The sequence below is a fragment of the Mesoplodon mirus genome (genome assembly GCF_964341445.2).
Source record: "Mesoplodon mirus genome assembly, chromosome: 4".
In the NCBI taxonomy this organism is placed as follows: Eukaryota; Metazoa; Chordata; class Mammalia; order Artiodactyla; family Ziphiidae; genus Mesoplodon; species Mesoplodon mirus.
Window position 1 is genome coordinate 188,317,078 of NC_138979.1, and position 27,464 is coordinate 188,344,541.

A 27,464-nucleotide genomic window follows, 5' to 3' on the forward strand; every position below is an offset into this window, starting at 1 on the left:
TGCCGCGAGCGTGCGGGCCGCGCCGGGCATGTCCTAGGCGGCGGCCCCGCCCAGCGCTCGGCCGGCCGGGCGGGAGGGCCGGGGCCGAGCCGGGGCCGAGTCGGGACCGAGCCGCAGGTAAGACGCGCCGCTCTGCGCCCGCGGCGGCCGGGCCTCCCTGCTCCCGCACCTGCGCGCCGACGGGGCCGCGCGGGCAGCGGGCAGGGGGCGGGGGAGCGGAGCCCGGTGGGCCGGACAAAGGCGCGGAGGTGGGGGCTGCCGGCGTACCTGGCCAGGTCGGTCCTCGCCCCCGCGGAGGCGGCCCAGGTCTGCGTCAGGCCGGGAGGGACCGCCGGGCGCGCGTCTACGCGGCCTGGAGAGGGGGGCGCTGGCCCGGGCGCCGGGGTCCCCGCCCAGGCACCGGCTGGGCCCTGGCCGCCCCCGGCGAGCGCTGATTCAGGAGAAGGCGTCGCTCCGTCCCCCTCCGGGCCCGGCGCTCCCGCCCGGCCTCCTCCCGGCCTGGTCTCCCCTCCCGCGGTCCCTCCCTCCGTCTTCCTCCACCTCCCTCTCTCCTCATTTCCCTTCGCCGCCGCCGCCTCTCCGCTGTCCCGGCCTCCGTTCAGTCTGCGCTTTCCAGCCGCCCGCCGCCGCTCTCTGCCCCTCCCGGCCCCTGCCCCTGGGCGACTCCACCTCCTCCCCTCCCCTCCAGGCGGGTGGCCCTTCTGGGGGGACAAGTTTGGGGTGTTTAGTATTCTCCCTCCTAGCAACGATGGCCAGCCTAGCCCTGAACCGGCCGCAGGCTGTTTGGGAGCGTCCACGACTCCAGGCCTGGGCCTTTGCGAGATGGGCTGGCAGCGGCAGGGGCGGCCTGGCTCCGCCACAGCCGCATAACCCGGCTCTGGAGGTTTGGCCTCCCTTTGCCATAAGCAGAGGCTGTGGCCTCCTCTGAATGGGGTCCCCTTCCCAACTGCCCATCACGACCTGGTGGCAGGTGATGGCAGAGTGTGGGAGCTGGGCTGGGCTGGGGGCTGGGTGGGGACTCTCCTAGAGAGAGCACTGTCATCTTCTCCGGCTGTGCTGATGAGGCCTCCGGAGGCTGCAGGGGCTTGGAAGTCCCCGCCCCTTCGCCTTCCAGAGCTTGCCCCTCTGGCTGGACCCTGAGGAAGGGCAGGGGTCCCAGAAGGAGGGGCTCTGGCCGGCTGGGGCTGTGTTCTGGGTGGATTTTTCGACATCCTCCCACCTGCTTGCCCGAGGTGACGTGAGGGTTTGCCATGGGTTATACATGGTCACTTGGGCCTTCACCGATGGGTGGGGCCTGGTGTTGAGACCTGGCTCGTAGGAGCCTCAGGCTGAGGCTCTGGGTGTGGGCGTTGCAGGGACAGGGCCTGGAGATGCTCCCTACATCCTGTGCTCCAGCCAGGTGCCAGCACCATCTTCTCTCTCCCTCATTATTGTCTCACGTCTTAACTAGTCTCCTGCTTGACCTGCCATCTGTTCTGCATACTGCGAGCCAGATCACGGACCCAGGACCTCCAGGGCTGGCCTCGCAGGTGTGGGACACATGCTCTTGCATGGGCCCTGCACTCAGACCCTGCACTGGGTTTAGCATTCTGCTCTCGCTGTTTTGAAATTCTTCATAATTTTGGAACAGGCCTGCTGCATTTGCATTCTGCACTCAGGGATGCAGCGTGTCCTGAGCCCTCTGGGGCCTCCCCCCTCGCTCCCGGACAAGCCACAGAACTCCCGGGAGCACGCGGCCCAGCGTCTTGGCCCTGCCTGCTCCCTCTGCCTGGAGCCCGGCCCCCAGATGTTCACATGCCTGCTTCCGCCTGCTCCCAGTGAGCCGTCCCTGACCGCCCTCCGTAGATGGACCCCTTGCGGCTGCTGTCCCCACCCCTATTTCTCTCTGTGTCACTCGCACCTTCTCACAAGTGGTTTCCCTTCTTGCTGCCCACCTCCCTGGCTGGAGGGAAGCCCCGTGATGCAGGGACAGTGTGTGTCTCTCAGAGCCTAGGACACGTTTTACCCAGTTTGTGTGTGTGTGTGTGTGTGTGTGTGCGCGCGCGCGCGTGTGCGCGTGCACGTGTGTGTGAGCTTCCACAGGAGAGCGGCCAGGGCACTTGTAGGCGGTGCTCCGGGTGTGTGTGCACACGTGTGGGGCGCAGGTGTGTCTGCACGTTCTGGTACCTGTGCCCCTGTGACACGGCTCTGGGCAACTGGCACCTGTGTGAGAGCACGTGCACACTGGCTGTGTGGGGCCTCAGGCGGCCCCAGGGCCTGGTCTCGGGTGACATCGGCCCTTGTCGTCACTCAGGCTGTCCCCACTGTGCCCCTCAAGGCACCATGATACTCCCCTGTCCGTCCTGACCATATCAGCCCCCAGGATCTCAGGCACCAAAGCACCACCTCCCTCCTGTGCACTGGAGGGGCTGCCTGCTGCCCTGACCACCCGATACTGTCCTGGCCTGGGGGCGTCTGCAGGGCGGCCACAGTGGTCGCCAAGGCACGTTCAACCCCCCCTCAGTGGCCGGCGTATCGATGGCTCAGGGCTCTGGTCTCCAGCCATCTCCTCCTCGCCCCCTGCCTGGGCCCACCCCAGAGTGTCCAGCAGGGGAGGCAGAGCCTCTGGTTCAGTGTCTTTGTCCTGGGTGTGGGCCTAGCCCTGTGGGGACCCTGAAGGGCCATGCTGAGTTCCACCTGGGAGCAGCTCCTGCAGGTCACGGGGACACATGTGGGTCCACACGCAGGCAGTGTGGCTAGCGCCCCATGCACCCAGAGAGAGAGAGGAGGCTATGTGTGGACCTAGAGTGTAAGGGAGGACCGGGCGACCTCAGCCTGGGAGGGTTCGCAGGGGACAGGCACACTCGGTGAGGGGCTGGCCTGGAGCCCAGCATTTCTGGAAGCGGCCACTGCAGTGGTGCCATGAAGGTGCTTGAACCTCATCGGGGCAGGATCTGTGCTGGCCTTTGGGGTGTCCGGGGGCCCAGGCCCAGGCAGGGGAGCCCTGCTCTGACGACCCCTCCCCCCCAGGGCCGGACAGGCCTCGCCCGTGCCAAGATGAGCGTCACCTCCTGGTTCCTGGTGAGCAGCAGCGGCATGCGCCACCGGCTCCCCCGGGAGCTCATCTTCGTGGGGCGCGATGAGTGTGAGCTCATGCTGCAGGTGAGTGTGGGCACCTGGGCTGGGGTGGGGGCGCTGGGCAGGAAGGCGCCCCCCCACTTGCTGCGGGACCCCTGGGGAGGAGGCCCGGGCGTTTCCACCTGGGCCCACAGTGGGGCTCGAGGGCCTCGGGTGGGTGTGTGCACTCGTGGGTGAGGGTCCCTGCCTCTGCGTATTGGCCCGTTTCTGATGGGGAGGTGCTATTGGATTCTGAAGGTGTCGGGGCCCACCTTGCGAAGGTGCCTGAAAGCAGATCCGTCCACATCCTTGTTGTCCGGGGGCCCCAACAGGGCCGTGAATCAGGGGGCCACAGGGTCAGCTCTGACCATCAGAGCTGTCCAGTGGAAGGCTAGTGCCCTGGGGTGGGGGGTGGGGGCCTTTCTCAGGCTCGAGAGGCTGGCAGGGCACTAAGTGCCAGGACACCAGGCACTCGGCAATCGGGAATTTCTGTCTGGCCCTGAGTTTGGGTTGAGCCAACCTTGGCTTCCATGGGGTGCACGTGTCCGGCTCCTAGGAATGAGGAGGGGAGGGGGCGGGGGACTTGACCCTGTAGGGCCCACAGGGTTTCCCTACCCTCGTGGGGTGATTGAGTCAGGTTCCCTGCAGCCCTGACCCCTCCCCAGCGTGGCACCTGGGTCCCTGTTCCCAAGCCCTCCAAGCTCCACGCTCCCACTGTGGGACTCTCAGGAGGTGTCCTAGGTGGGCTGCACTGCCCGGTCCAACCAAGCGGCCCACTTGGGTGCAGGGTGAGACCCCTCCTCTGTTCCATGTGCAGCCCTGGCTGCTGCTGCCCACTCAGTCCCTGGGATGCATGGGGCTTGGGCTGCAGCCGGGGGTCCGAACCATGTGCATGTCCACGTCCAGACACCCTGACTTCCCCCCAAACGTCCTCTAATTTGCCTGACTCCAGACCCAGCAGGACCCGCCCTTGTTTGTTCGGTCTTTTCAGTATCTTTGATGTAGAGCAGTCTCTCCCTTTTTCTCTTTGCTTCTTGCCTTTGGAAGTCGGTGGGTCTGTGCAGGGCTGGGTGAACGTTTTCTGTGCAGGGCTGGGTATACATTTGAGGCCTTGCGGGCCACACGCCTCCATCACAGCCACTCAGCTTTGCTATTGTTGGGAAGACAAACGGGTGCGCCAGTCAAACTTTGTGGATGTTGATATGTCCATTTCATATCATTTTCACCTGTCGTGAAAGTTTTTTTTGTTTTTTGTTTTTGACCACGTAAACTGTAAAGACTGTTCTCAGGCCACGTAAAGCAAGCAGAGGCCGTAGGTCGCCCCCCCGGCCTCCTGGGGTGGCCGGTGCGGGGGTCTTGATGTGGCCGGTGGCTCCCTGATGGTGTCACGTGACACGACCTCTGTTGTCTGTCCACTGGTGAGAGATCCACAGGGGTCACCACATTTGGCCCTGACCCCTGGCAGGGAGTTGTGTGTTCCCTGCTGTGACTGTGCGGCTTGTCGATGGCCCTGCCCGTCCACCGGGGTGGCTGGGAGGGCCTCTCGTAGGAGGTGGCACTTGATGGGAGCCTGTGAGCGCTGGGGGCCCAGCGTGCTTGCTCCTCCCCGCCCGCCGGCTCTGTGACCTGCACCAGGCCCTCACCCTGCCTGCTTCTCTTCCCAGGGGGTGGGCCGGGTGTGCAGCGTGAGTTTGGGGTCCAGTTCCTAGTTTCTGGGCCGATCAGTGGGGAGCCCTGAGCAGGGTGGAGGCAGGGGGGATCCTCAGCCCTCCATGCTGGGCTGGCCCTGGCCTGGGTGCACCTGTGTTTCTGCCTCAGGCTGTCCTGGGCAGCGTGGCCGTGTCTCCATCACACGGGGAAACTGAGGCTCAGGGAGGTCACGTAGCTGTAGAGTAGGTGTGGGAATGCCGCCCCCACCCAACGCCTCCCCCCTCCAGCCCACCTGCCCCTTGCTCAGGACGCCCATCCTCTTGCTGTGCTGTCCTGCCAGCCCCCTTCACCCCGTCCTCTTCTGTGGAGCCCCTGCTAGGGAGTTCCTCACCTGCACACCACAGCCTCAGTCCCCATGCCACCGCCCAGCCCGAGTCCCCACGCCACCGCCCGGATGGCCACTGCACACGCCGCCTCCCCACCACAGCTTCTCCCTAGGATGGCAGCTCCAGGCTCCCGGGCCTCTTGGTGCCTGCCTGGCGGCCCCTGCAGCTTTCCCACTTGGCCTGGGCTCTGGGTGTACGAGACCCCTCCCTGGAGGTCCTGTCCACACCCACAGCCTCAGTTTCCACCTCTGCTCACGTGATGCAAATGGTGTCTGTCACCGTGCTGTCCCCAGTTTCCTGTGTCATCAGCTCCTGGGCATCTCAGAGGCAGGCCTAGCCTGGTGCTGAACAAACCCCCTTCTCCTCCGACCCCGCCAGGTGTCCAGGGGCAAACCCCGACCTTCTCTCTCCCTCCCTCATGCCTCAGGCATCCCCGAGTGCTGCTCCCACCCCCACCTGGGTGCAGGGACAGGTACCCCCGGCCACTAGGCCTCCTCGGGGCCGCAGCCTCTCCCCACCTGCCTGGCTTTCCGGGATCCTCCACGCCCACCCCATCCCCACCCTCTCCCTGCCACGTGCTCCCGGAGCACCCGGGCCTGCCCTCTGTGTGTCCTCGCGTCCATTCCCACATTTGTCACTCGATGGTCACTGGCCCCACGCTGGAGCCTGGGGTCTCCATTCCAGGGCTGGGCCGCCCACAAACACATAAGCAGGAGCCAGGTGACCCCCCAGGAGAAAAACCCAAAGGCGGCACCGGGTTTGGGACGGGGGACTCTGGGGCCGACTGGACACGTGCTGAGAGCTGAGGAGTGGGAACGTGGGGGGCGGTGCTGGCGGAGGCAGGGGGCCTCGCCCGGCGGGGAGGGGGAGGCAGTGTGGCGGGAGGAGACGAGGCTGGGGAACAGGGGCCGTCCAGGAGGCTGTACCACAACCCAGGCAGGAGCGCCCACGTGTGGACCTCTGAGGGGCGGGGGCAGGGGCGCTGTGTCCCAGAGGCAGAGTCGCCAACCTGGCCCCGTGCTGCCACGCTCTCCCGACGGGCCGCCCACTCGCCGGGGTCCTGGCCCCCAGGGCGAGCCTGGCACAAGCTGGGCCAGTGAGGACGTGAGCGGGGACACGGGCCCAGGTCTGCCCGGTGCCCGAGCCCAGGCTGCCTACTGTGGCTCCTGCCCCTGTGTCCCTGGGCTCTGGTGCAGGGCGTGTGTGTGTGTACGTGTGTGGATGTGCACGGGCGAGTGCCTGTGCGTCGGCACACATCTGTGCACACGTGCGCACACAACCACTTATGCGCACAGGTGCATGTGTGCACACGTGTGTGGATGTTGTACATGTCTGTGTGTGTGTGAGAGAGAGAGAGCCTGTGCATGTTTGTGGCAAGGTGTCTTCTCTGCCTTCGCCTGGTTTGCCACATGGGAGGGGTGACAGCTGGGATTCATCTGCACGCATCCTTACCCGGAAACCACGGCCCGAGAGACCCAGCTCAGGATCCCCCTGCACACACACAGGCCATGGACGCTGTGGCCCCGCTGGGGTGGCGCTGGGTGTGAGCTGGCAGGAGGGTGTGCCCAGAGCCTGGGGTTTGGGCCGCTGCCAGATCCTGGGCGGGGCTTTCACTCATGGAGGGCGTCAGACCCAAATTTTGGAAGCACATCTTTATTCCGTTTTAAAGTGACTACAAACAATTAGGTCCTTTTCCAAAACTCCGTGTGTTTGGAGCCTCTTAAAGCTATTTTACGCGTCTGTGCCCCATCCGCTCCACTTGCCACGTGGCCTGCTTTGTGTCCTTTTAAGTCTTGAGTCCTGCCTGGGCCAAGGGGCCACCTCTCCCTCTGGCGTGGGCTTCCAGCGTCTGGGCACCTGGGCTTGGGCCGGGAGGGAGGGAGGGAGGGCTCTGGCTGCGGGACCCTCCCTGCCTGTGCCCAGGGCTCCTGGCACTCTCGGCAGTCTGGGGAGGGGGTGGGGCAGCCCAGGCTCTGGGTACAAGCGTCGGGGAGCCTGGGGCTGAGCGGCGGGGGGCGGGCAGGGGGGGTCTTGCTGGGAAAGGGAAGGTAGGCACCGTGAGAGCGTGGCCCAGGAGAGGGCACGGTACCTGCAGAGGCAAAGCGTCTGGCCAGCAGGCAGGCGGGGGCAGAGAGGCGAGAGGGAGGCCTGGGGAGATGCAGGCGGGGGAGGGGCGCAGATTGAGGGGTGCTGACCAGGAATGCCAGCGGGGGTCGCTGCCTGGGGCTGAGGGCGTGTGGCCAGAGCAGCCGGGTGGGGCTTTGGTTGGTGGCCTTCCCCAGGGAGGCTGAAGGGCCAGGCGGGCAGGGAGGAGGAATTGGGTTTGGCCAGGCTGGGCTTGAGTTGGAGGTCTGAAGCTTGGAGAGGGAGGGAAGGTGTTCAGGCCGGAAAGGTCAGCCCAGAAGCCCCTCTAGGGGGCTACACCTCGGCAAAGGTAGTGGCCAAGCCTGAGGCACAGAGTGCCCTCCTGCTGTCGTCCACCATGTCTGCCTCAGGCCGAGCAGAGCCCCCGTCCCGCCACATCCCGGTGTGCAGCCACCAGCAGCCCCTCTCAGGCCCGCGGTCCCCGGGAGCCTGATACCCGGCCATGTGGAGGGCAGAGTCCGGCCCCAGTGGCATCCAGGTGTTGGGCAGGGCTGAGGTGGGCCGGTGGCTGGGCACGGAGGGGGCGCAGGAGGACGGGAGCCCCCAGCCCCTCAGTGAGCCCAGGCCTCCCAGCTGCCGGGCTGGACTCTAAGGAATGCCCGACCCACGGGGCCACCAGAGGGGCAGCTCCCTGGCCTGAGGTGGGGCGAGCCCAAGCACGCAGGCCCCTGGGACACCTGCTGATCCTTGTCTAGGCCGCCTGGGGCCTGGGGAGGCTCTGCCAGCACCTGCAGCCGGGAGACCGAGGCCCAGAGGAGGGCGTGTGGGCCCCCCCAGCGTGCCCTGCCCCCACCCTGCCTGGGCCGGGACAGCGGGAAGGGCTGGCTCGGGCGGGGACCAGCGGGGGAGTCCAGTGGAGGAGGTGGTGCCCACGTCCGGGGCACAGGCTGCGGCCAGGGTGGCCCGGAGCTGTCTAGCTGTGGGTGCCGACTTTGAGGAATTCGGGACGGGGGAAGAGATGAGGCCGGGGGCACGGGGCAGGGGGTCTCAAGGTCAGACTCACCTCGCCAGAGACCCGTTGCTTTGGGAGGCAGGTGAGTTGGCACTGGAGCCCCGCCAGGATCAGCCCTGGGGGCTTCCCGGGGAGGGAGGCCCATGCTTCCCCTGGCTCATGGGGGTGGCGCTGGGGCAGACGGCTCTGGGCTGGCCTCTGTGTCCAGGAGGCCCCGGCTGGCCCCGCAGACTCTGCGCCCCCCTTGAAACCTCCCCTGCACCCCTGCTCACTTCTGGAGGACCCAGGGTCCGTGGCAGCATGAGGTGTGGGCCTGCAAGCCCCTGCCGGGCCCCCACTGCAGCAGCATCATTGTGCATTAGGCCAGCCTGAGCCCAGGAGAGGCTGGAGCCCTCACAGCCCTGCCTGCTGCAGTCTCCTTGCCAGGTCCTGCCCTGGCACCTCGGCCAAGCGGCGTGACCTTGGGTGGGGGCGGGGCGGGGCCAGAGCCCATGTCCACCCCACCCCACCCTGCTGTGCGCTCCTGTCTCTGGGTGAGGGAGGCCCAGCCCTGGGAGCTCCGGTCCTCGGGGGAGGGTATTGGGTGCCCCCCCCCACCGGAAACTGGCCATTTCTGGATAGTGCCGGAGGGGCTGGGTAGGTGGAAAGAATCAGAGAGAAAGTGGCTCCGTGGAGGTGGCCGCTGGCTGGGGGAAGGGGTCTGGGCACTCGCCTGTGAGAACTGAGAAGGTGGTGGAGGGTGGTGATGCAGGGACTCAGGTGCTGGGGCACCCTCCCAAGGGCCGGGCCATCCTGTCCCAGGTGGTGGGGCGTGAGTGTGGGTCTCGTCGTTCCCGTGACATGCTCTGGAAGTGGGGGTCCTGGGTGTCTCGTGGGAGCCCTGCTGGGCAGGTACTGTCATCTGCCCAGGGCTGGGCCCCAGCACCCCAGTCCTGCCGGTGTTTCCTGGGGCTGCCCCAGGCCTGGGCTCCTCAGGTGGTGGGGGAGGGATGCAGCTGCCACCCAGACACACGGGGCCTCCAGCAGTGAGGGCAGCGGGCTGGGCGGTGGTGATGTGCTCTGTGTCAAGACTGCCCGCCCCCTGGCCGGGCAAGGCGGCTCGTGCTGGCGGTGCCTGATCCAGCAGAATGTGGCCCTGTGGCCCTGTCCCTGCCTCTCTGTCCCTGGAGTGGAGGGGCTGTGGCCCTCCAGCTTGACTGTGTGAGGGAGCTGGGTGACTGTCCTTGGGGAGGGGTCCTACGTCGGCTGGTGGCCAGGGCAGAGCTGGAAGTGCTCGGGGCGGAGCGACCTGCATGTGTTCACGTGCGTGTAGCATCTGGGTGGCAGGGTGTGCTCAGGATGTGAGCCCTGTGCACGCGAGCAGGAGGCAGTGGGGTCTGAGGCACGTCACGCGTGTGTGCGCATGTCCGTCACTCCGGGAGGTGTGCGCTGTGGGCCAGGCTGGGCGGCGGGGGTGCTCCCCCTGAGCATCCACAGCCCTTTGATCCTGCCCCCACCGTCCAGCCTGGCCTGCCCTTGGGAGTGAACAGCGTGTCCCAGATCTTCCGAGCATTCCCAGCCCCTCCCACGCTGACCCCGGAGCAGTGGCTGGGATGGCACGGGGGGCACGGGCCTCCTGGTGCCGTGGAGGGCTGGTCACAATGGGAGGGGCCCGGGAGGCAGACTGGGGCAGGAGGAACCCCGTGGCCAGGACGGCTGGCTGGGTCAGGCCTGGGTGGGCTTTCTGGGGCACACATGCTTGAGGTGTGGAGGCGTGGGTGGGACCTCGTGGGCTGCGTGGCCAGGGGCCTGGTGGTGGTATTGTGGTCGGGTGGGGGAGTGTTGGAGAGTGGGGAGCGGGGCCTCCTGCGGGGTGCCTCTACCTCCTGGGCCGCCCGGCCCGGTCGGCCACCCGAGGGTTTCTGTGTCTCCCCAGTCCCGCAGTGTGGACAAGCAGCATGCTGTCATCAACTACGACCAAGACAGGGACGAGCACTGGGTCAAGGACCTGGGCAGCCTCAATGGGGTGAGTGCAGGCCTTTGTGCTGGCCCCACCCCTCTTCCCAGCCCAGTGCCACCCACACCCTGGCTCCACCCCGCATCGTGGCCCCACCCCCTGCCCCTCTCCAGGACCCGCCCCTGTGCTGGCCCCACCCCTCCATGACCCCTCCCACGGCGCTGGCCCCGCCCCCTCATGACCACACCCCTCTGCATTGGTTCCCCACTCCAGCTGGGCCCCCCATGGCTCCACCCCCTCCATGGTCCTCCCCCTGTGCTGACCCCACCCCTGTTCATGACCCCTCCCCCTGTGATGACCCCACCCCCTGTGCTGGCCCCACCCCTCCATGACCCCTCCCTCAGTGCTGGCCCCACCCCAGCTCCATCCTCACCCTGGCTCCGCCCCCTCATCACGGCCCCACCCCTCTGCTTTGTCCCCACCTGGCTCCCACCAGGACCTCCTGCTCTGGTGGCCTCCTTGGGAGGGCTCCCACTGGGTAGGGCCTCTGGGAGGTGGGGCTGCCTGCTGGGTGAGGAGGGCAGTGGTCCCTCAGGTGGGCAGGGTAGGCAATGCGACCTCCTGCAGGCTGGGAAATGGGGTTCCTGTGAGGGATGCGGTTGTACTGGGGTACCGTGTCCTGAGGGGTATATGTGAGCTCTTCTGTGAGTTGGGGGCAACAGGGACAAGGAGGTGACCAAGAGGAGGTTCCTGGCTGCAGGAGCAGAGAGGGGTTCAGGTGGAGGCAGGGCGGGAGGGACAGGGCGGGGCTCTCTCCAGGGTCCAACACCTGTCTGGGTGCCTTGTTCTTTCTGTGTTTGGTCTCCTTCCCTGGGAGGCTGTTTCAGTAAGAGAACAAACCACCCGCCTCCACCCCCGTATACCAGCTGAGGAGGGTCCTTCCCCCCTCCCTCCCGGCCCCCTGCGTCCCGAGCTGGGGGTCCCACTGGGTGCCACCCCCCGGTCCCCCGCAGAGTGCCCCCAGCCGAGGGGCTCAGGCTCTGCTGGGGTCTCTGCCCCCTGAGCCCCTCCTCCCTCGGCACCCCGTCGCCTGAATGGGCTGCACAGTCTGACCGGCCTTGCCCCAGGGCCACCCTGTGGGTGTGCCTCGCCGCTCCCGAGGGCTTTGGGGGCAGGGGCCGGCAGGAAGCTCTGTGTGGATGAGAGAAGGGGCCGTCTCACAGGGGTGTCCGTGGGTTCTGTGCTTGAGGGGCTGTGTCAGGGTCCCTGGGTGCTGGGTGGGGTCTGGCGCCTCGGCCCCCTCGGCTGGTCCTCCTGCGGCCGTCTGTCCTGTGGTCCCGTTGGGGTGTGAGGCTGGTGCACCCGTGCTGGGAGGACGGTGCCGGGCCCAGAGCAGCACCGGAGGGCCTGGTGGTCCTCTTCCGGGGCCTCCAGAGTCGTCGGCCCGCCTGCCCCGGCTCATCTCCGCCACCTGCCTACTCCGCAGACATTCGTGAATGACGTGCGCATCCCGGACCAGAAATATGTTACGCTGAAGCTCAACGATGTCATCCGATTCGGCTACGATATCCTTCCGGGGGCGCCCACCCTTCCTGGCCTCCCCCTCTGTCCCCAGGGCCTCAGTGGCCCTGTTATGCTGGAAGTGGGTGGGGGCCTCAGGGGGTTAGAGACAGGAGAGTGAAGCCCGGGCTAGACTCCGGCCTGAACTCCAGCCCCTGCCGCCGCCTGCCCCTCAGCCAAGGCCCCAGCCACAGACATCTTCTGCCCGCCCTCGGGGCTGAGCTCACACAGGGCCCGAGGAACGGGAGAACTTTCCCGGGACCCAGAGTCCTGGTGTTTCTGGGGGCCTCCCAGGCTTGGCTTTCTGTGCTCAGGACGTGGGTGATGGGGGCCATGCCTCTGCCCTGGGCAGCTGGGGACCCGTAAGTGTGGCAGGAATGCATCCTCTCCTCCATCCGCATTCGCCTGGGCACACCCGTTGGCGGGTGTGGGCCCAGCGGCTGGCTGAGGCCCTCCCCACCCCTGAAACCTCAGGAGGCCCGGGGCTGAAGGGTGGTCCGGGACGGGAGCTGGAGCTGGACGCATGTGGCATGGCCTCTGGGGCCCTGCTGGGCTCCTGGGCTGAAAGTGGGGTGGAGAGCATCCCCGCGGACCTAGGGCACGTGTGTGCAGTGGCCTGGAGCAGCCTCTGTCCTGTCCCCTGACCGGGGACAACACGGCCTGCGGGCTGTCCCTGCAGTGTGGACGCAAGGCCAGTGCACACACGTCGTGGGGAAGCTTGCAGGCATTTGCACCAGCCCTCCGTCCGGCCCGCGTTCCCTCTTCACCCACCGCGCCTGGGAGCAGGGGATGCTGTCCGAGGGCCCCGCCCCCTTTCTGCCCCCTGTTCTCCTTAACGCACTGTCACATTCCAACATGTACGTGCTGGAGCGGGTGCAGCACCGCGTCCCTGAGGAGGCGCTCAGGGTCAGTGCTGGTGCTTGGCCTGGGGCCCCTGCATCCCTGTGTCCCCATAGCCCTCCGCTTCCCACTGCCCATCTCCCCCAGGCCTCTGGGCCACCGTGCGTCAGCCTGGTTTGGCCTGCCCTGCCGGATGGCCCAGTCGGGCAGGTGGGGAAGATAGTCATGCGCCCCACCCCGCCCCACCCCCGGCTGATGCAGTCACGGACGTTGGGTGTAGCTGGGGCCCCAGAGGAGGCTGCTTTGCCCAGCAGGAGGGGGTGGTTGGGTGGGAGGGAGGGTCCACCCAGCATCTTGGGTGGCTAGCAGGGGGCAGCCTTTGAGGACAGCCTCGTAGGAGGTCCTGGGTGGGGGGCACCCTCGAGCACCCTTCCTTCAGCTGGGGCTCGAAGGTCCCAGTGTCGGTCACGGCAGGTGGAGCCTCTCCTTTCCCCTGGCTCAGCTGTGCAGGAGTCACATGGAGCAGACTGGGGGACCCTGCCCAGAGCCTCACCCAGGAGCCCCACGGCGGGGGGGTGGGGGGGAGGCTTAGTCCCATTTTCCAAAGTAACCGTGGGCAGCACAGGGAGCGTGGGTGGCCTGCCTAGAGTCACACAGCCAGTGAGGGGCAGGGCCAGTGACCGCCGAGCTCAGCCAGGTGGGACCCAGCACGCACGCGCGCATGCACACGCACACGCACCCTCGCACACACACGGACAGGCTGCTGCTCCCCACCTCCCACTGCTCCTGAGGGCTGTCCCACCCCCTCTCTGGAGGGGCCTGTGGGTGGCAGTCTCCCCTCTGACGGCTACTGTCCACTCCCTCCTGGAAGCTTGTGGACCTGAGGATGCCCCCAGCCTTGGGTGCGGCCCCCCAGCTTCAAGGCTCGTGACAAGGGCAGGTCTTAGGCTGTCTGCTCCGCGAGGGTTGTGAGGGAGACCTCATGCCACTGTGGGGCGGAAGAGAGGCCAGGCCCCCCCTGGGCGGGGGCGTCCTCACGAGGCAGCCCCCGCCCCTCACCCCGGCCGCTGCCAACAGCACGAGAAGTACACCAGCCAGCTGCAGGTGAGCGTCAAGAGCCCGGCGCCCAAGAGGGGCGAGGCTGTGCCGGAGCAGGCGCCTTACTGCGAGGCCGCGAACCCCAGGCCAGAGAGGGGGGACCGGAGATCGGGGCCAGGTAGGATGGTGTGCAGAGGGGTGCGGGAGGGGCAGGGGTGTGCACACAGGCCTTGATCCGCCTCACCCAGGAGCTGGCCTTTCGCCCCTGCACCCAGACATACACACGTTCCCCTCCCCGCACAGCCCCCAGCATGTGTGCCGGCGTTCCTGCACCGCTGTAGAAACAGCCACCCATGCAAACCCACATCCCTGCCCCATGTGGTTCAGTCAGACTGCAGTGGCTCTCAGCCCCAGGTCACCTATTAGTGACCCGAACCATTTACAGGCCCTGGGGGAGAGGCCAGCCCTGGGTGGGGCTCACTGCTGTCCTCCCGCCCCTCTATTGGGCAGGCCCTAGGGGCAGAGGGCCCAGGCCGGGCTCGAGGGATTGCCTGCCCCAGGACCGCAGTGCTGAGGACAGTGCAACCCCAGGAACGCGCCTCCCTGGAACAGCCACCCCATGGGGAGGTTGTCACTGCCCTTGTCACCCGCCAGGGTTGCAGAAATGGGGCTCAGGGTGGCTGGCCAAGGTTCTGGGCAGCTGCAGATCCGAGCTGGGAGGTGGTGCCGGGGCCCCCTGCAGACCCTAGCATCTTCCCCAGCTCTGGGTCTCCGCCTCTGTCTGTGTTGGGGCCACAGGGACCCAGGGTCCAACTCTCCCTCTGCAGAGGCGGCGGCCTACCGCACACCCCTGTACGGGCAGCCCTCCTGGTGGGGGGAGGACGATGGTAGCAGCCCGCCCGAGGAACGGCGCCAGGACGAGCCTGACACGGGTAAGTCCCGGAGGGCAGCCTGCTCGGGAGGTGCCCTCTCGGCGGGGCCGTGGGCGGGGAGAGACGGCACCGATGGTCCTCGCAGAGGTGGGTGGGGTGAGGGTGCCACTGTGAGCACGTGCCTGGCCTGAGCACGTGTTCCCCCACAGAGCGGCCCAAGGAGCTGGCTCAGCAGGACAGTGACCTCGTGGGGACGACGGCCGCCTTCCGGGCCCCTGCAGAGCCACAGGGCTACTCATTCCGGCGGGAGCCCAGCTACTTCGAGATCCCCACCAAGGAGGCCCCCCCGCCGCGGGCCCCAGAGGTGCCGGCACACGAGGCGCCCACCAGGGATGCGGAGGCGGGCGGGGGCAGTATGGCCCCCGTGGTGCAGAGCCACGCCTGCTTCACCATCGAGTTTGACGACTGCAGCCCCGGCAAGGTGAAGATCAAGGACCACGTCACCAAGTTCTCCCTGCGCCAGCGGCGGCCCCCTGGCAAGGAGCCCACACCCATCGAGGTGGTCTCTGCGGAGACCAAGGTGGCCGACTGGCTGGTGCAGAGCGACCCCAGCCTGATGCACAGGGCCGGCCCCGCCGACGACCGGCACAGCACCAAGAGCGACCTGCCGGTGCACACGCGCACCCTGAAGGGTGAGTGCGTAGCTGCCTGCCCTCGCCTCGGCAGCCTCATCCCCCTGGTCTGTTTACGTTGCCTGAGAGCCGCCTGCCCGTCGGGGGCCGTCCGGCGTGGTCCTGTTGCTCCTCTGGGCCACGTGCGCTGGCTTCACGGTGGGGCAGTGTGTCCCCGACCCTCGGGTGTTTCCTTTCCCTTGGCCTCATGCAACGGGCCCCCGCCCCCTCCAGGCCACAAGCACGAGGACGGCACGCAGAGCGACTCGGAGGACCCCATGGCCCAGGCGGCCGGGGCAGCTGGGGCCCCCTCGGAGGCCGGCGGGGAGCAGGTGCGGCTCCAGAGGCAGCTCAGGCGAGACCCCCAGGAGCTGCTGCACGGCCAGCAGGCCTTCGTCATCGAGTTCTTCGACGAGGACACGCCCCGCAAGAAGCGCTCCCAGTCCTTCACGCACACGCCGCCCGGGGACTCCAGGCCCGACAGGCGCCGCGGCCCCGGGCCGGCCGACAGGGACCGCCCAGCCGCCGCTGCCCCGGCCTCGGCCCGGGGGGCAGGCGGCAGCTCGGGGCCGCAGCGGGCCAGCTCGCTCAAGCGGGAGAAGGCAGAGGAGCGGCTGGGCGGCCCCTCGCCCGCCGCCCGGGCCCCTGCTCGCCCTTTCGGCAGCGTGGGGCGCCGCTCCCGCCTGGCCCAGGACTTCATGGCCCAGTGCCTGCGGGATGGCTCCCCGGCTGCCCGGTCGGGCCCCGAGAAGACCCCCCCGACGCCGCCCGCCCCCCTGCTACCCCGTGGGGCCAGCCCTGTGGCCCCCTCGCCGCCACCGCCACCCCCTGCTGACCCCCAAGTAACGAAGGCACGCAAACAGGAGGAGGACGACAGCCTCAGTGACGCGGGGACCTACACCATTGAGACGGAGGCGCAGGACCGGGAGGTGGAGGAGGCCCGCAGGATGATCGACCAGGTGCGCATGTTGCAGCGGGTGGCCTGGGAGGCCGGCCTCGGGCGTGGGCTCTGACCTGCTGCCCGACTGTCCCTCCCGGCAGGTCTTTGGGGTACGGGAGTCCCCTGAACTCTCCAGAACGTCCTCGGCCACCTTCCGTCCAGTTATCAGAGGGGACAGAGACGAGCCTGGTGACGGAGTGGCCCAGCGGATGGCCTTGCTGCAGGAGTTTGCCTCGCGCCCAGTGGGCGGGACCCCCCCGGTGGAGCTCCAGGTGTGTGGGACTGAGCCCAGGCACGTCCCTGGGGAGGGACTGGGCAGGGACAGGACAGTGTCTGGGCCGGGGCCCTGGTCACTGCATCCTGTATGCACTCGAAGGCCCTGGTCCTGCCCGAGCTGTGGGCTCCGGGCCCTGGCGCCCATCTGTGCAGAGGGATCAAGGGTGCCTGGGTATATGTGTTCATGGGCGGGGCTTGGCTGAGTCTGGGGGCCGGGGACCGCTGACCTCCAAGCCACTGAGCCGGGCTGAGACGTGGGTAGTTATGTCAGGGTCCTGCAAGCCAGGTGAGGCCATGGGGGCCCTCTGGCTGCTTCTGTTGGGGGGCAGGTGGCAGGCACGGGGATGGTGTGGGGGCCAGGTGTTGGGATGGGCCGCCTCGTCAACCTCTCCGTGGGGCTCCTGTCTCTCCCTGCCGTGGACACGCTCCTGCCCTCCTCTCCGTAGGGCCTCCCAGTACCAGGATCCCCCGGGGGTCAGAAGTGGGTGTCCCGCTGGGCCAGTCTGGCCGACAGCTACTCGGACCCAGGCCTGTCAGGTAAGTGGCTCCAGTGCCGCAGCAGGGAGGGGGTAGCCTGAGGCCGCCAACTAGGCAGATACGAGCGCTCGTCACTGTGCCCGGGGGTGGGCGCCAGCTCCTCGTGTGGGCCCGCGGGCAGCGCTCACTCTAACCAGCCCCCTTGTCTTCCAGATGACGGCCCCGGGCGCAGAGCCAGAGAGCTGGAGGGGGCCCTGCCTGTGCGCCAGCGACGCCTGCTCCCACAGCTGCCCAGCGGCAGGGCGGACGGCCCCGCTGGCCCCGAGGCCACCAGGAAGAGCGGGCCGGGGCCGCCGGAGCTGGGCAGCGAGCAGGCCAGCCTCCTCTTGGGACAGGAGGACCTGGAGCCCGACAGCCTCAGTGACGCCAGTGGGTCGGACGGAGGCCGGGGCCCTGAGCCAGGCGGGGGTCTGCAGGAAGAAAGACGCGGGAGCCCCCAGGAGGGACTGGCGTGGACGAGGGGCCGGTGCTCACCGAGGGCCCCTGGGGAGCCGGCCCCCACCTCTTCCTTCTCTGGGGACCAGAACGGGGAGGGGGCCTTCCCCAGGAAAGCGACTGTGGCTCCAGGGCAGGTGGAGGGCCCAGGGCGGGCAGCCCAGCCCAGCCCCCCGACACGGGACAGTGTGTACGTCAGCACCAGTGGGAGGATGGTCATCCAGCTGCAGACAGGGCCGTCCCCAGAGCCTGAGGGCCCTGCCCCAGCCGCCCCCAAGGAGGCCCCGGCGTTCGTCCGGCAGGAGAGCTTCACCAAGGAGCCGGCCAGTGGCCCCGCAGCTCCCGGCCAGCTGCCGTACATTCGCAGCCACCCCCTCCTGCAGGACCTGGCCGCGGCCCGGGCCTCACGCGTGGACCTGCACTCTCAGGACACCCACCTGATCCTGAAGGAGACAGAGACGGCGCTGGCCGCCCTGGAGGCCAGACTGCTCTCCAAGCCCGTGGAGGAGCCAGAGGGTGAGCTGGGCGGCGCCCCTGGGCCGCCAGAGGACTCCCTGTCCGGGGACTCCGATGTGGACACGGCCAGCACCATCAGTCTGCGCAGCGGCAAGCACGGGCCCAGCCCGCAGCCCCCGGGGCTGCAGCAGGAAAAGCTGCCGTCCCCGCCGGCAGTGCAGGACGCGGGGGGCGTCGGCCCGAGCAGCGCCCGCGAGCGCCTGTCAGAGAGGCAGCGTCGCCCGCTGGGCCCAGCGGACGTGGGCCGCGGGGAGCCGGCAAGGCGCCTGGCCGCACGGCGTGGCCACGGGCCCCGAGGGTCCCTGGAATGGCCCGATGAGGAACGAGGCTCCAGCCTTGCCCACCTGCCCGGTGTGGACACGGTCACTTCTGACCATGAGACCTCCGGGGCCGTGGGGGCAGGGCGGCAGGGGCCTCGCCGGAAACCCACGGCCCCACCGCCGTCACCTGCCGCCCGGGAAGAACAGAGCCGCGGCTCAGCCGGCCTCCAGAAGGTGCAGCAGGCGCTGACCCGCTCCAACAGCTTGTCCGCCCCACGGCCCACGCGGGCCTCCCGGCTGAGGCGGGCCCGGCTGGGGGATGCCTCGGACACAGAGGCCACAGATGGCGAACGGGGGCCCCCGGCCAACCCTGAGCCGGCGGGGCAGCCGGCTGCCGAGCAGGCCAAGAAGCTGTCACGCCTGGACATCCTGGCGATGCCCCGGAGGCGGGCCGGCTCCTTCACAGGGCCCAGCGACTCGGAGGCAGCCCCCACCCGCGCCGGCTTCTCCGGCCGCAGCGTCGAGTTGTACTGCGCTGGCCGCAAGCCCGCCGTGGCCGAGGCTCGGGCCACCGCCAGGAAGGCCGCCAACGCCACCACGGTCCCCCGCCAGCCCTTCAGCAGGGCCCGCCCAGGCAGCGCCCGGTACTCCTCACCCAGTGAGTGTGGGGAGCGGGAGGGTGGCCCTGGGTCCGGTCGGCACGAGCAGTGTGTCTGCAGATTGCTGTGCATCGGCCTTGCACCAGCTACGGGGCCCCCAGTCCTGGCCCTGGAGGAGCCCCTTTTCCCATCGGCGGGTGTTTCTCCCCCCGACACACACACATACACGTGCGCCCGGGTGTGCATGGGTGGCGGGCCTCCTGCAGCCCCCAGGCGGTCTTCGTGTGAACACAGAAAGCCCCAACCATCTCCAGCCTGGAGGGACTGCCCCTGACTCGCAAGCAGGCCTGGGTGACTGCAGACGGGGCGGGGCCTGCTCCTTCCTGGGTTTGCGGACCCCACGTGTGCAGCAGGGAGGGACGGCTGCCGTGGCACCGGGGCCGGCTCCTGCCGGGGTGGATGTGGGCATCCCTGCAGCCAGGCTTGCCTTGCCGGGGGACTGACCCACCCTCTGAATGAATTGGTTTAAGGTGTCAGCACTGCTGGTCCAGCCCCATGCTGCTGCTTCCATACCTGCCCCAACCCCTGACCCCTCCCGCACCCACGGCCTTGGAGTTCGGGCCCCTCCCTGCCTGCCAGGTCTTCAGGGGGCCAAGGTGTCATCTGCCCCATGGCCAAGGGGTGAGGGCCACACCTGCTTGGTGGGAACCCGCTGCCCCACCCTTCTGTGCACCCTTCTGTGCACCCTACTCTGCATGTTTGCGGCCGCCACAGGGGCTCAGCGCAGGGGTGGGCGAGCAGTCGGGGCTGAGGCCGGGCAGGTACAGGGAGGGGCTGTGGTGGCTGAGCTGGGTTCTGACCATGGGCTGTGTGCGGCCACATGTACGGTCCAGCCCAGGGCCACGGCTGATCCACGTGGAGTGGCTTACCCCCACCCGGGGTGTCTGCAGGCACCAATTCCCAGTTCCCTAACCCTAACCCTAACCCGCCTGCTGGGCACAGACCCCTCCCCCAGAACGTGGCCCCAGCCACTACCAACCAGCCATGACCCTGGGCTGCTCCACAAGGGCCCATGGACACGCCAGGCTGCCCGTCTGTGCACGTGCTTCTGGGCTGGCAGTGGCCTTGCAGTCCCTGGAGCCCAGCAGCTGCTGGTGCTTCAGCCAAAGGGCGTCTGAGTGCGGGGGTGCCAGCCGCAACACAGCTCATCCTGCAGCACCGGGCCCTTGCCTGGAGGGACCTCAGGGCTGCCGCAGGTGCTGAGGGCTGCTCTGTTCTGTTCTTGCTTTTGGAACCAATTCACTCACCCGAGACGTGCGTCGCCGGCAGCAGGGCTCGGATTGCACGTCCACATCCGAGGAGGAGTATGGCTCCCACCACGGCTCCCCCAAACACGCCCGCCCCCATGCCTCAACAGCCACGCAGACCCCACGGGCTGGCAGCTCTGGCCGGGCCCGACCCCGGGCCCCTGGCCTCCGGGACACAGATGACGAGGAAGAAGAGCCCGACCCTTATGGTTTCATTGTGCAGACAGCCGAGATTGCTGAGATTGCCAGGTGCGTGGTGCCAGTTGACAGCAAGAGCTGTTGATCCACAGGGTACCTCTCCTTGGGACTGGGCTGGGGTTTTAGTTCCTAAAAGGGCTTGTGAAATGCTTGTCAGGGGGGTGGATGGGTGGATGGATGGATGATGGTTGGGTGGATAGATAGATGACGGACGGTTGGGTGGACGGGTAGTTGGATGGACAGTTGGGTGGATGGATGATGGACGGTTGGGTGCGTGATGAATGGATGGATGGGTGGGCAGTTGCACGGGTAGTGGGTGGTTGGATGGATGGATGCAGATCTGCCCAGAAGGGTGGGGAAACCTCTGGTACAGGAAGGCCTTCACCAAGATTTTTGTTAAAGATGAGCTCCTTCGTGCAGTCCTTCAGTGGAAGGCTCGCCTCCAGGTTGGGCGCTGGAAAGGGTGGTGCAGACGTGGCAGGGAAGGAGAGTGGTCGGTGCTGTGCTGGCCTGGCACCGCAGGGCTCGTGGAGAGGGCAGGAGGTGAACGGCTGGGGCTGGTGAGTGGTGAGTTTTGGTGCCAAGGATGCTGAGCTTGAGCCGGTGAGGCACCTGGAGGGAGGTGAGCGGGGGCAGGTGGCTTCTAGGACAGTGGCCCACGTGGGGGATGGAGGTGTGGGCATCATCAGCATGAAGACGGTGACCAAGGCTGCGGGCGGTGTGAGGACGTGGAGAGCATGAAGAGAAGAGGGCTGGGGATAGAGCTCTCGGGACACCTGGTTGGGGGGGCGGTTGGAGGGAAGTTGCCTGTGCAGAGTGATGCTTGGGAGGGCGCCGAGGGGTCAGCCAAGGAGACAGGGTGTGGGGTTCTGGAGGGGGGCGCCGCACCTGGCTGAGGGGAAGGGGGTGGAGGTGGAAGGAGAGAGGAAGGGGAAGTGGGGGCCCCCGGGGGCTTCCCAAGTGGGCGAGCTTGAACACACCAGCGTGCAGAGTGCAGAGGACAGAGGGGGCGGAGGGCGGGGCTGGCTGGGGGCAGGGGCACGGGTCACCAGCAGTTCGAAGGGGTTCCTTCTGTGTTTTTTTTTTTTTTTTTTTTCCGTACGCGGGCCTCTCACTGTTGTGGCCTCTCCCGTTGCGGAGCACAGGCTCCGGACGCGCAGGCTCAGCGGCCATGGCCCACGGGCCCAGCCGCTCCGCGGCATATGGGATCCTCCCAGACCGGGGCACGAACCCGTATCCCCTGCATCGGCAGGCGGACTCTCAACCACTGCGCCACCAGGGAGGCCCCCTTCTGTGTTTTTGATGTCGGAAGGGTGGGACCAAGTCGGGGACCCCTATCTTGATGGGGCCTGGGGCAGCCCTTGGTGGGAGGCAGGGTCCAGCCAGGGAAATTTCTCCAGCTGTGCCCAGCACCTGTCGGGAGGGGCTGTAGTTGCCACCGAGAGTGGACGGGCACGAGGGCCGGCTGGGGGGCGCCCTGAGCAGAGCTGGGACAGCTGCGTGCGGAGACCTGGTCCTTAGTCCTTGGTGGGCCCTGGGGTCCCTCCCGTCCCTGGAATGACTGCAGGCGTTGGAGGGCTGAGGGAGCCAGAGGCCGGAGCCTGTCGCCCTGCCCTGAGCCTGGCCAAGGGCTGGAGGAGCGCAGAGTGCGCCGGCTGTGGGGCTGAGGTGCTCCGAGGGCGGGCGACGGAGGCTTTCGGCTCCAGCCCTGGGGCTTCACAGGCAGTCTGCGGCAGGGAGCTGGTCCCCAGCTGGCCTGTGTCCTTTCCTGGGTGGCCCAGGAGCCTCTCAGGGAAGCGTGTGTTACCGTCGTCAGGGCGGAGGGGACGGAGGTCTAGGCTGTCTGTGGGGCTGCAGGCTTGGCTTCCCTGCCCTGTGGAGAGTCCCCGGCCTCTGGGCCTGCCTGGCTCTGACCCTTGTCAGTGACTCTGCCTGTGGAGCGGGGCTCTTGTGGCCCTGGTGGGCAGAGGAGCAGTGGGTGTGGCCAGAGGAGCCGTGGGTGTGGCCAGGAGCCTGTGGGCGTGTCTGCCCACCCTTCCTCCCAGGGCCCCGCCCCAGCCCCCCCCACCTTCAGGGGGTCGGGCGCTGAGGCGCCCAGTGGGAGTCCCTCTAGCACTGCTGGTGGCTGGTTGGGGGTGGTTTGGGCCAGGCTGGAGGCTGTGTACCCCTGGCCCTGCCCCTGGCCCACCTGGGCAGGGGGGAGGGGGGCTTCTGCCTGTGGGGGGGGTGACGTCGTGTCCCGTCTGGCTCCTGTCCCCACACTTCCCTGCACCGAGGCTGGGTCCAGGAGGACCCCGCAGGACCTGCCTTCCCTCCTGCCGCTGCAGGCTGAGCCAGACGCTGGTGAAGGATGTGGCCACCCTGGCCCGCGAGATCCACGATGTGGCCGGAGACGGCGACTTGCCGGGCTGCCCGGGGCCTGCCCACAGCCCCTCTCGCGCCAGTGCGCCCGGCACCCCCGCCTCCACCATCTCCGCCCGCGAGGAGGTGAGCCTGCCCTTGGCAGCCCCTTGCACGCCCAGGTGGGGGGCTGTGGCTGTGAGCCCTCCCCGGGGCCACACCCGTGCCCAGCACCACCCCCCACCAGCCACCCTGAGAGCGCGGGCCCGGCACCTGCTCCACGAGGGTGGGGCGCCCAGGGACCCTGAGCGGCCGGGCGGCATCTGCTCTGTCCACGGCTTGGCGGGCGCCCCGCCCCATGGGCCACAACCCTGCTCCCCCCCACCCCTGCAGCTGGTGCAGCGCATCCCCGAGGCCAGCCTCAACTTCCAGAAGGTGCCGCCCGGCTCCCTGCGCTCTCAGGACCTGGACCAGAACATGAACGACCGCTGCGAGGACCCCCTGGCCGGCAAGACGCGGCCTCGGAACCGTGAGGAGGCAGGCGCCCCTCCCCTCGGAGAGCCCGCTCTGGGCTCTGGGCCGTGTCGGGGCGTGGAGGGCACAGGGCTTCCTGGGGCATCCGGGCGCCAGGCTGATGCTGGGTCCTCGCAGGTGATCTTCGATAACCTGATGCTGAACCCCGTGTCCCAGCTGTCCCAGGCCATCCGCGAGAACACGGAGCACCTCGCTGAGAAGATGAAGTGAGTCGGCCCGCGTGCCCGCTGGCCAGTGAGAGCCCCTGGGGGACGGGACGGGGAGCCACCGCTGCTTAGCGGACACTCAGCCTGAGGCGCTGACACGGGTACAGACATGTGCCTGTGCGCCAGGACTGTGCCACGTGTGCATGCACGCACACACACACATGCGCGCGCGGTTTGGCAACCAGACCCTGGGCCTGGGAGGGCCAGAGCCCCCAGGATGACCCCCCTCTCCCTCCCTGCCCCCTCCTTCCTCCCAGCCCTCCCCACATTAGGCCCAGAGACAGGACACTGGGACCGGCCTGCCCAGGTCCTGCTCCAGGCCTCAGTTTCCCCTTGTGCACAGGAGGGGCTGGCATGGACCTCCCCATGGCTGGTGCAGTGGCTTGGGAGGATGCCATGCCTGGGTCTCTTGGTCACTGTCCTCTGCCTGTTCCCACCCCTGCCCCTCGGGGCACAGGATCCTCTTTCAGAGCACAGGGCGAGCCTGGGAGGACCTGGAGGCCAGGATCAACGCGGAGAACGAGGTGCCCATCCTAAAGACGTCCAACAAGGTGAGGGGCCCCTCTGACCCCCTGGCCCCCCACCAGCCCACTTGGCTGCAGGGAGACTGGGGGGAGCTGCCCGAGCCCAGGACCCCGACTCCTGCCCCTGGAGCCCCAGGGAGAGGCGAGCGCTCGGTGGTCCGGCTCCATCGGCCTCTTTCCTGTCCGCCTCCAGGAAATCAGCTCCATCCTGAAGGAACTGAGGCGAGTGCAGAAGCAGCTGGAAGGTGGGTGCGGCCCAGACCCGGGGGGGCTGCACTGGTGCCTCTGGCCGTGCGGGGTGGCGGGGCGCAGGTGGTGGGAGGGCTGGCGGGGGCCTTGGTGGAGCCTGGCTAATACCCACAGCTAACCAGCCGGCCCTGACCCTCCCCACTGCCCCCCCCCCAGTCATCAACGCCATTGTGGACCCCAGTGGGAACCTGGACCTGCTGACCGGAAACCGGGGTTCTGCAGGCTTGGCCCAGCTCGGGAGAGGCCGGCCGGCCTCCCAGAGTCTGTCCTCACCCCCCTCGGCCCCGCCGGCAAGGAGCTTCCCGCAGCGGGCCAACTGCGGGACCCCCGGCCTCCCGGACCCCTCCTTCCTCCCCTCCTTCCTCCCTGACACAGAGCGGTTCCTGATCTAGGTGGTGGGGCCGGGCGGCCTCCCCACACCCTGGGCCTGGACCGTTCACCGCAAAGACCCCCACACGTGCCATAACCCCGTGGGTGCCCAGGCCCCCTCCTCAGCTCCCAGCGCCCTCCCAGCCCCGCTGGCCTCCTGGCCCAGCTCCTGCTGTGGCCGATGCCAAGGGCCAGTGTCCGGGCATGTGCCCAGCCTCCTCTCCATCGCTGTTATTTTGTCGTTAGCTTTCAAGGAAGGAGTCGTTTGTGCCGTTGCAGCAGCCTCCCCGGCCTGGAGGGTCCCACTCTGCCTCGTGGGCTGGGGGACACATGCGTCCCTGCCCTGTCCCTCTGTGCTGGCCGGGACCAGGTTGGGGGAGAGGACTGGGCAATGCGGTCTTCCAGTGCCAAACACAGAGCAGGGCAGTGGGGAGACGCCTCGGGACACCCCGGGACTTGAGGCGGCAGAGTGTGGGCTGGGCGGGGCGATGGCAGCTCCCAGCCGCCCCAGAGCCCGGTGGCCCGGGGCGGGGACGCAGCCTGTGGGAACATTTGTGGCAGGAACCCCACTGCTTCGAGCCTTTGGTGCCAACACAACTGCCAAACTCACTGAGCGCGTGGGCCGGGCGCTGTGCACACAGGCACGAGCGCTCCCCAGGCACACCTGTGCTCACACGAGCCCAGGCTCAGCCCCGAAGCGGGCACATCCGGGGAGGGAGGCCTGGCACCTGGCTTCCGGTGGTTCTGGGCCAGACGGAGGAGAGCGAGTAACCAAAGTGGCCAAAAACCGGGCTTCAGGAGCTCCCTGGACAACGTGCCCTCCCCCCGCTCCCCTCCCCCACTGTCCTGCGGACTCTGTGGGCATTAATTGGGTGCCTCCCGGGCCTCTGTGCTCCAGGTCCTTTGGGAGGGGTAGGGACAGCCCCCCAGGAACAGTTTTATTTCTCAGGATTCTTTCAGCTGGGAACGTGCCAGGCAAGCAGAGCCCAGCCCCCTCCTGGGGGCTGATGTTTCCGCAGCCTCGAAGCCAAAGAGCCCACTGGCTGCGGCAGGTGGGGCTGGGGTGCCCCCACCCTGCCTGGCACCTGCGCTGATATCGATTGCGGGACAGGACCGACTGCGGGGGCCGGGGTCACCGAGGCCGGACCAGAGGCCAGCAGGCGCGGGTCTGGGGCCGCGGTGGGTGACGCGTGTGTCCGTGTTTACATTTAGCTGATGTGGAGCCCCATGCCCGGGCCCTGTGCCCCTTCCCCGATGTGTACGTGTGTGAGTGGCAGTGGGGTCCGCAGCCGGCCCTGTCCGCGAGCCTGCTGTGTGCACACGGAGGAGGTGCTGGTCCTGGTGCCCCGCCCCGCACGCCCCGCGCAGCTGCTTACAGCCTGTCCCCCAGAAGCGAGCAGTGGCCGTCCGTCCACCACACTCCCACCCGCACCCCAGCGGTCATCGCCGCACAGTTTTTTTATTCACAAGTTTATGCTCCTCCCCCAGCCTTCGCCTTGGGATTGGTAACTTATTTGTCTGGCTTCTTGGAGGCACCTCTGTGCATTTTGTCCTCAGGTGGTCTTATGGATGTCTTTCAGAAAATGGTTATTTTATATGATTTGTCATGGAATTTGTTCTAATAAATCATTCTTCTGTCATGTGGCAACATGCTGGCGTTTGTCTCCTTGGCCTTATTTCTCCAGTGGTGGTGTTTGGTGTGGGGAGGGGGCTCCCTGCCGCCCCTGGGTGCTCAGCCCAGGGGTCTCCCTTCCTGGGCTGGAAATTCCCATTTGACCCCCAAGACCGGCACGGTGCGATGCAGACATGTTGTCACCAGGGGGAGACCTAGGCAAGAAAGCAAAGCAGGGAACTTTCCGGAGGTTTGCTCCTCAAAGACAGAAAAGTTATTTTTTTCAAGCCGTTCAGTGATGCAGCATCCAAGAGCACCCTATAAAACAGGCCACCCTGTGTAGACGTAGCACAGAAGGGGCGCAGGCACTGTGTGCTGGGGCCCAGCTGCTCCCAATTCCTTCTCCCTTTTTATGGCTTCAGAGGGGTCTGAGGCCTCACCCGCCCTGGGGTGACGTCACACCACCTAGTCCCTCCAGCCCAGGGGCGATACTGTCCCCTTCCTGCTACAGGGAGGACCCAGAAGCAAGAGGGACAAGGCAGCAGGAGCAAGCGTCCCACCCCAGAGCCTGCTCGCAGGTCACTTGGCCCGCCGCGCAGGAGTCACTTGTACCCAAGCAGGTCCCCTCGCCTGCTCTGTCCCCACAGAGTTCTGTCCTTGCACACATCGTAAACCCCAGAGTCAGCTGTCAGTTTTTTGTTTGTTTGTTTTTTGCGGTACGCGGGCCTCTCACTGTTGTGGCCTCTCCCGTTGTGGAGCACAGGCTCCGGACGCGCAGGATCAGTGGCCATGGCTCACGGGCCCAGCCGCTCCGCAGCACGTGGGATCCTCCCGGACCAGGGCACAAACCCGTGTCCCCTGCATCGGCAGGCAGACTCTCAACCACTGCGCCGCCGGGGAAGCCCTCAGCTGTCAGTTTTAAAGTCCATTTGCCCTTTCCCTGCATGTACCTTTGGTATTCTACTTTGCCTCCTGGATTTCCTTGTTTCCCTCCTTGATCATTTTCCAAAAGACCTCCACTGCGTTTGTTTTTAGTGCAGGTTTGCTGCGATGAGATGAACGCCAAGGAACATACTCAGCTGGATTTGGCTCAAGGCTGTAGTTTGATGACCTCTGGCCCAGGCCACAGGTCCACCCAAGCTGGGAGTGCTACACAAATCTGGGACATCTGTAGGGGCTACACTCTCTGTGTCAGGATAGAAAGGCAAAAATCCACCTGCCTTCAAACTTTTAAAAATGTATTTATTTTATTTATTTATTATTTTTGGCTGCGTTGGGTGTTCGTTGCCATGCATGGGCTTTTTATAGTTGCGGGAGAGTGGGGGCTACTCTTCATTGCGGTGCACGGGCTTCTCACTGGTGGCTTCTCTTGTTGCAGAGCATGGGCTCTAGGCACGTGGGCTTCAGTAGTTGCAG

General features: G+C 67.3%; 1 protein-coding gene across 1 annotated transcript; it reads left to right on the forward strand.

Moving 5' to 3' along the window:
- On the forward strand, window positions 1-26,084 carry CEP170B (centrosomal protein 170B). Its single transcript, XM_082617040.1, has 19 exons — window positions 1-117; window positions 3,010-3,141; window positions 10,145-10,234; window positions 11,652-11,730; window positions 12,573-12,631; window positions 13,643-13,781; window positions 14,431-14,535; window positions 14,685-15,167; window positions 15,381-16,105; window positions 16,188-16,358; window positions 16,809-16,899; window positions 17,053-18,768; window positions 20,127-20,265; window positions 22,542-22,701; window positions 22,948-23,091; window positions 23,206-23,294; window positions 23,752-23,845; window positions 24,012-24,063; window positions 24,224-26,084. Exons 2-19 carry the CDS (start codon window positions 3,037-3,039, stop codon window positions 24,457-24,459), a joined length of 4,677 nt encoding a protein of 1,558 aa, XP_082473166.1. The 5' UTR covers window positions 1-117; window positions 3,010-3,036; the 3' UTR covers window positions 24,460-26,084.
- The last annotated feature ends 1,380 nt before the right edge of the window (window positions 26,085-27,464 follow it).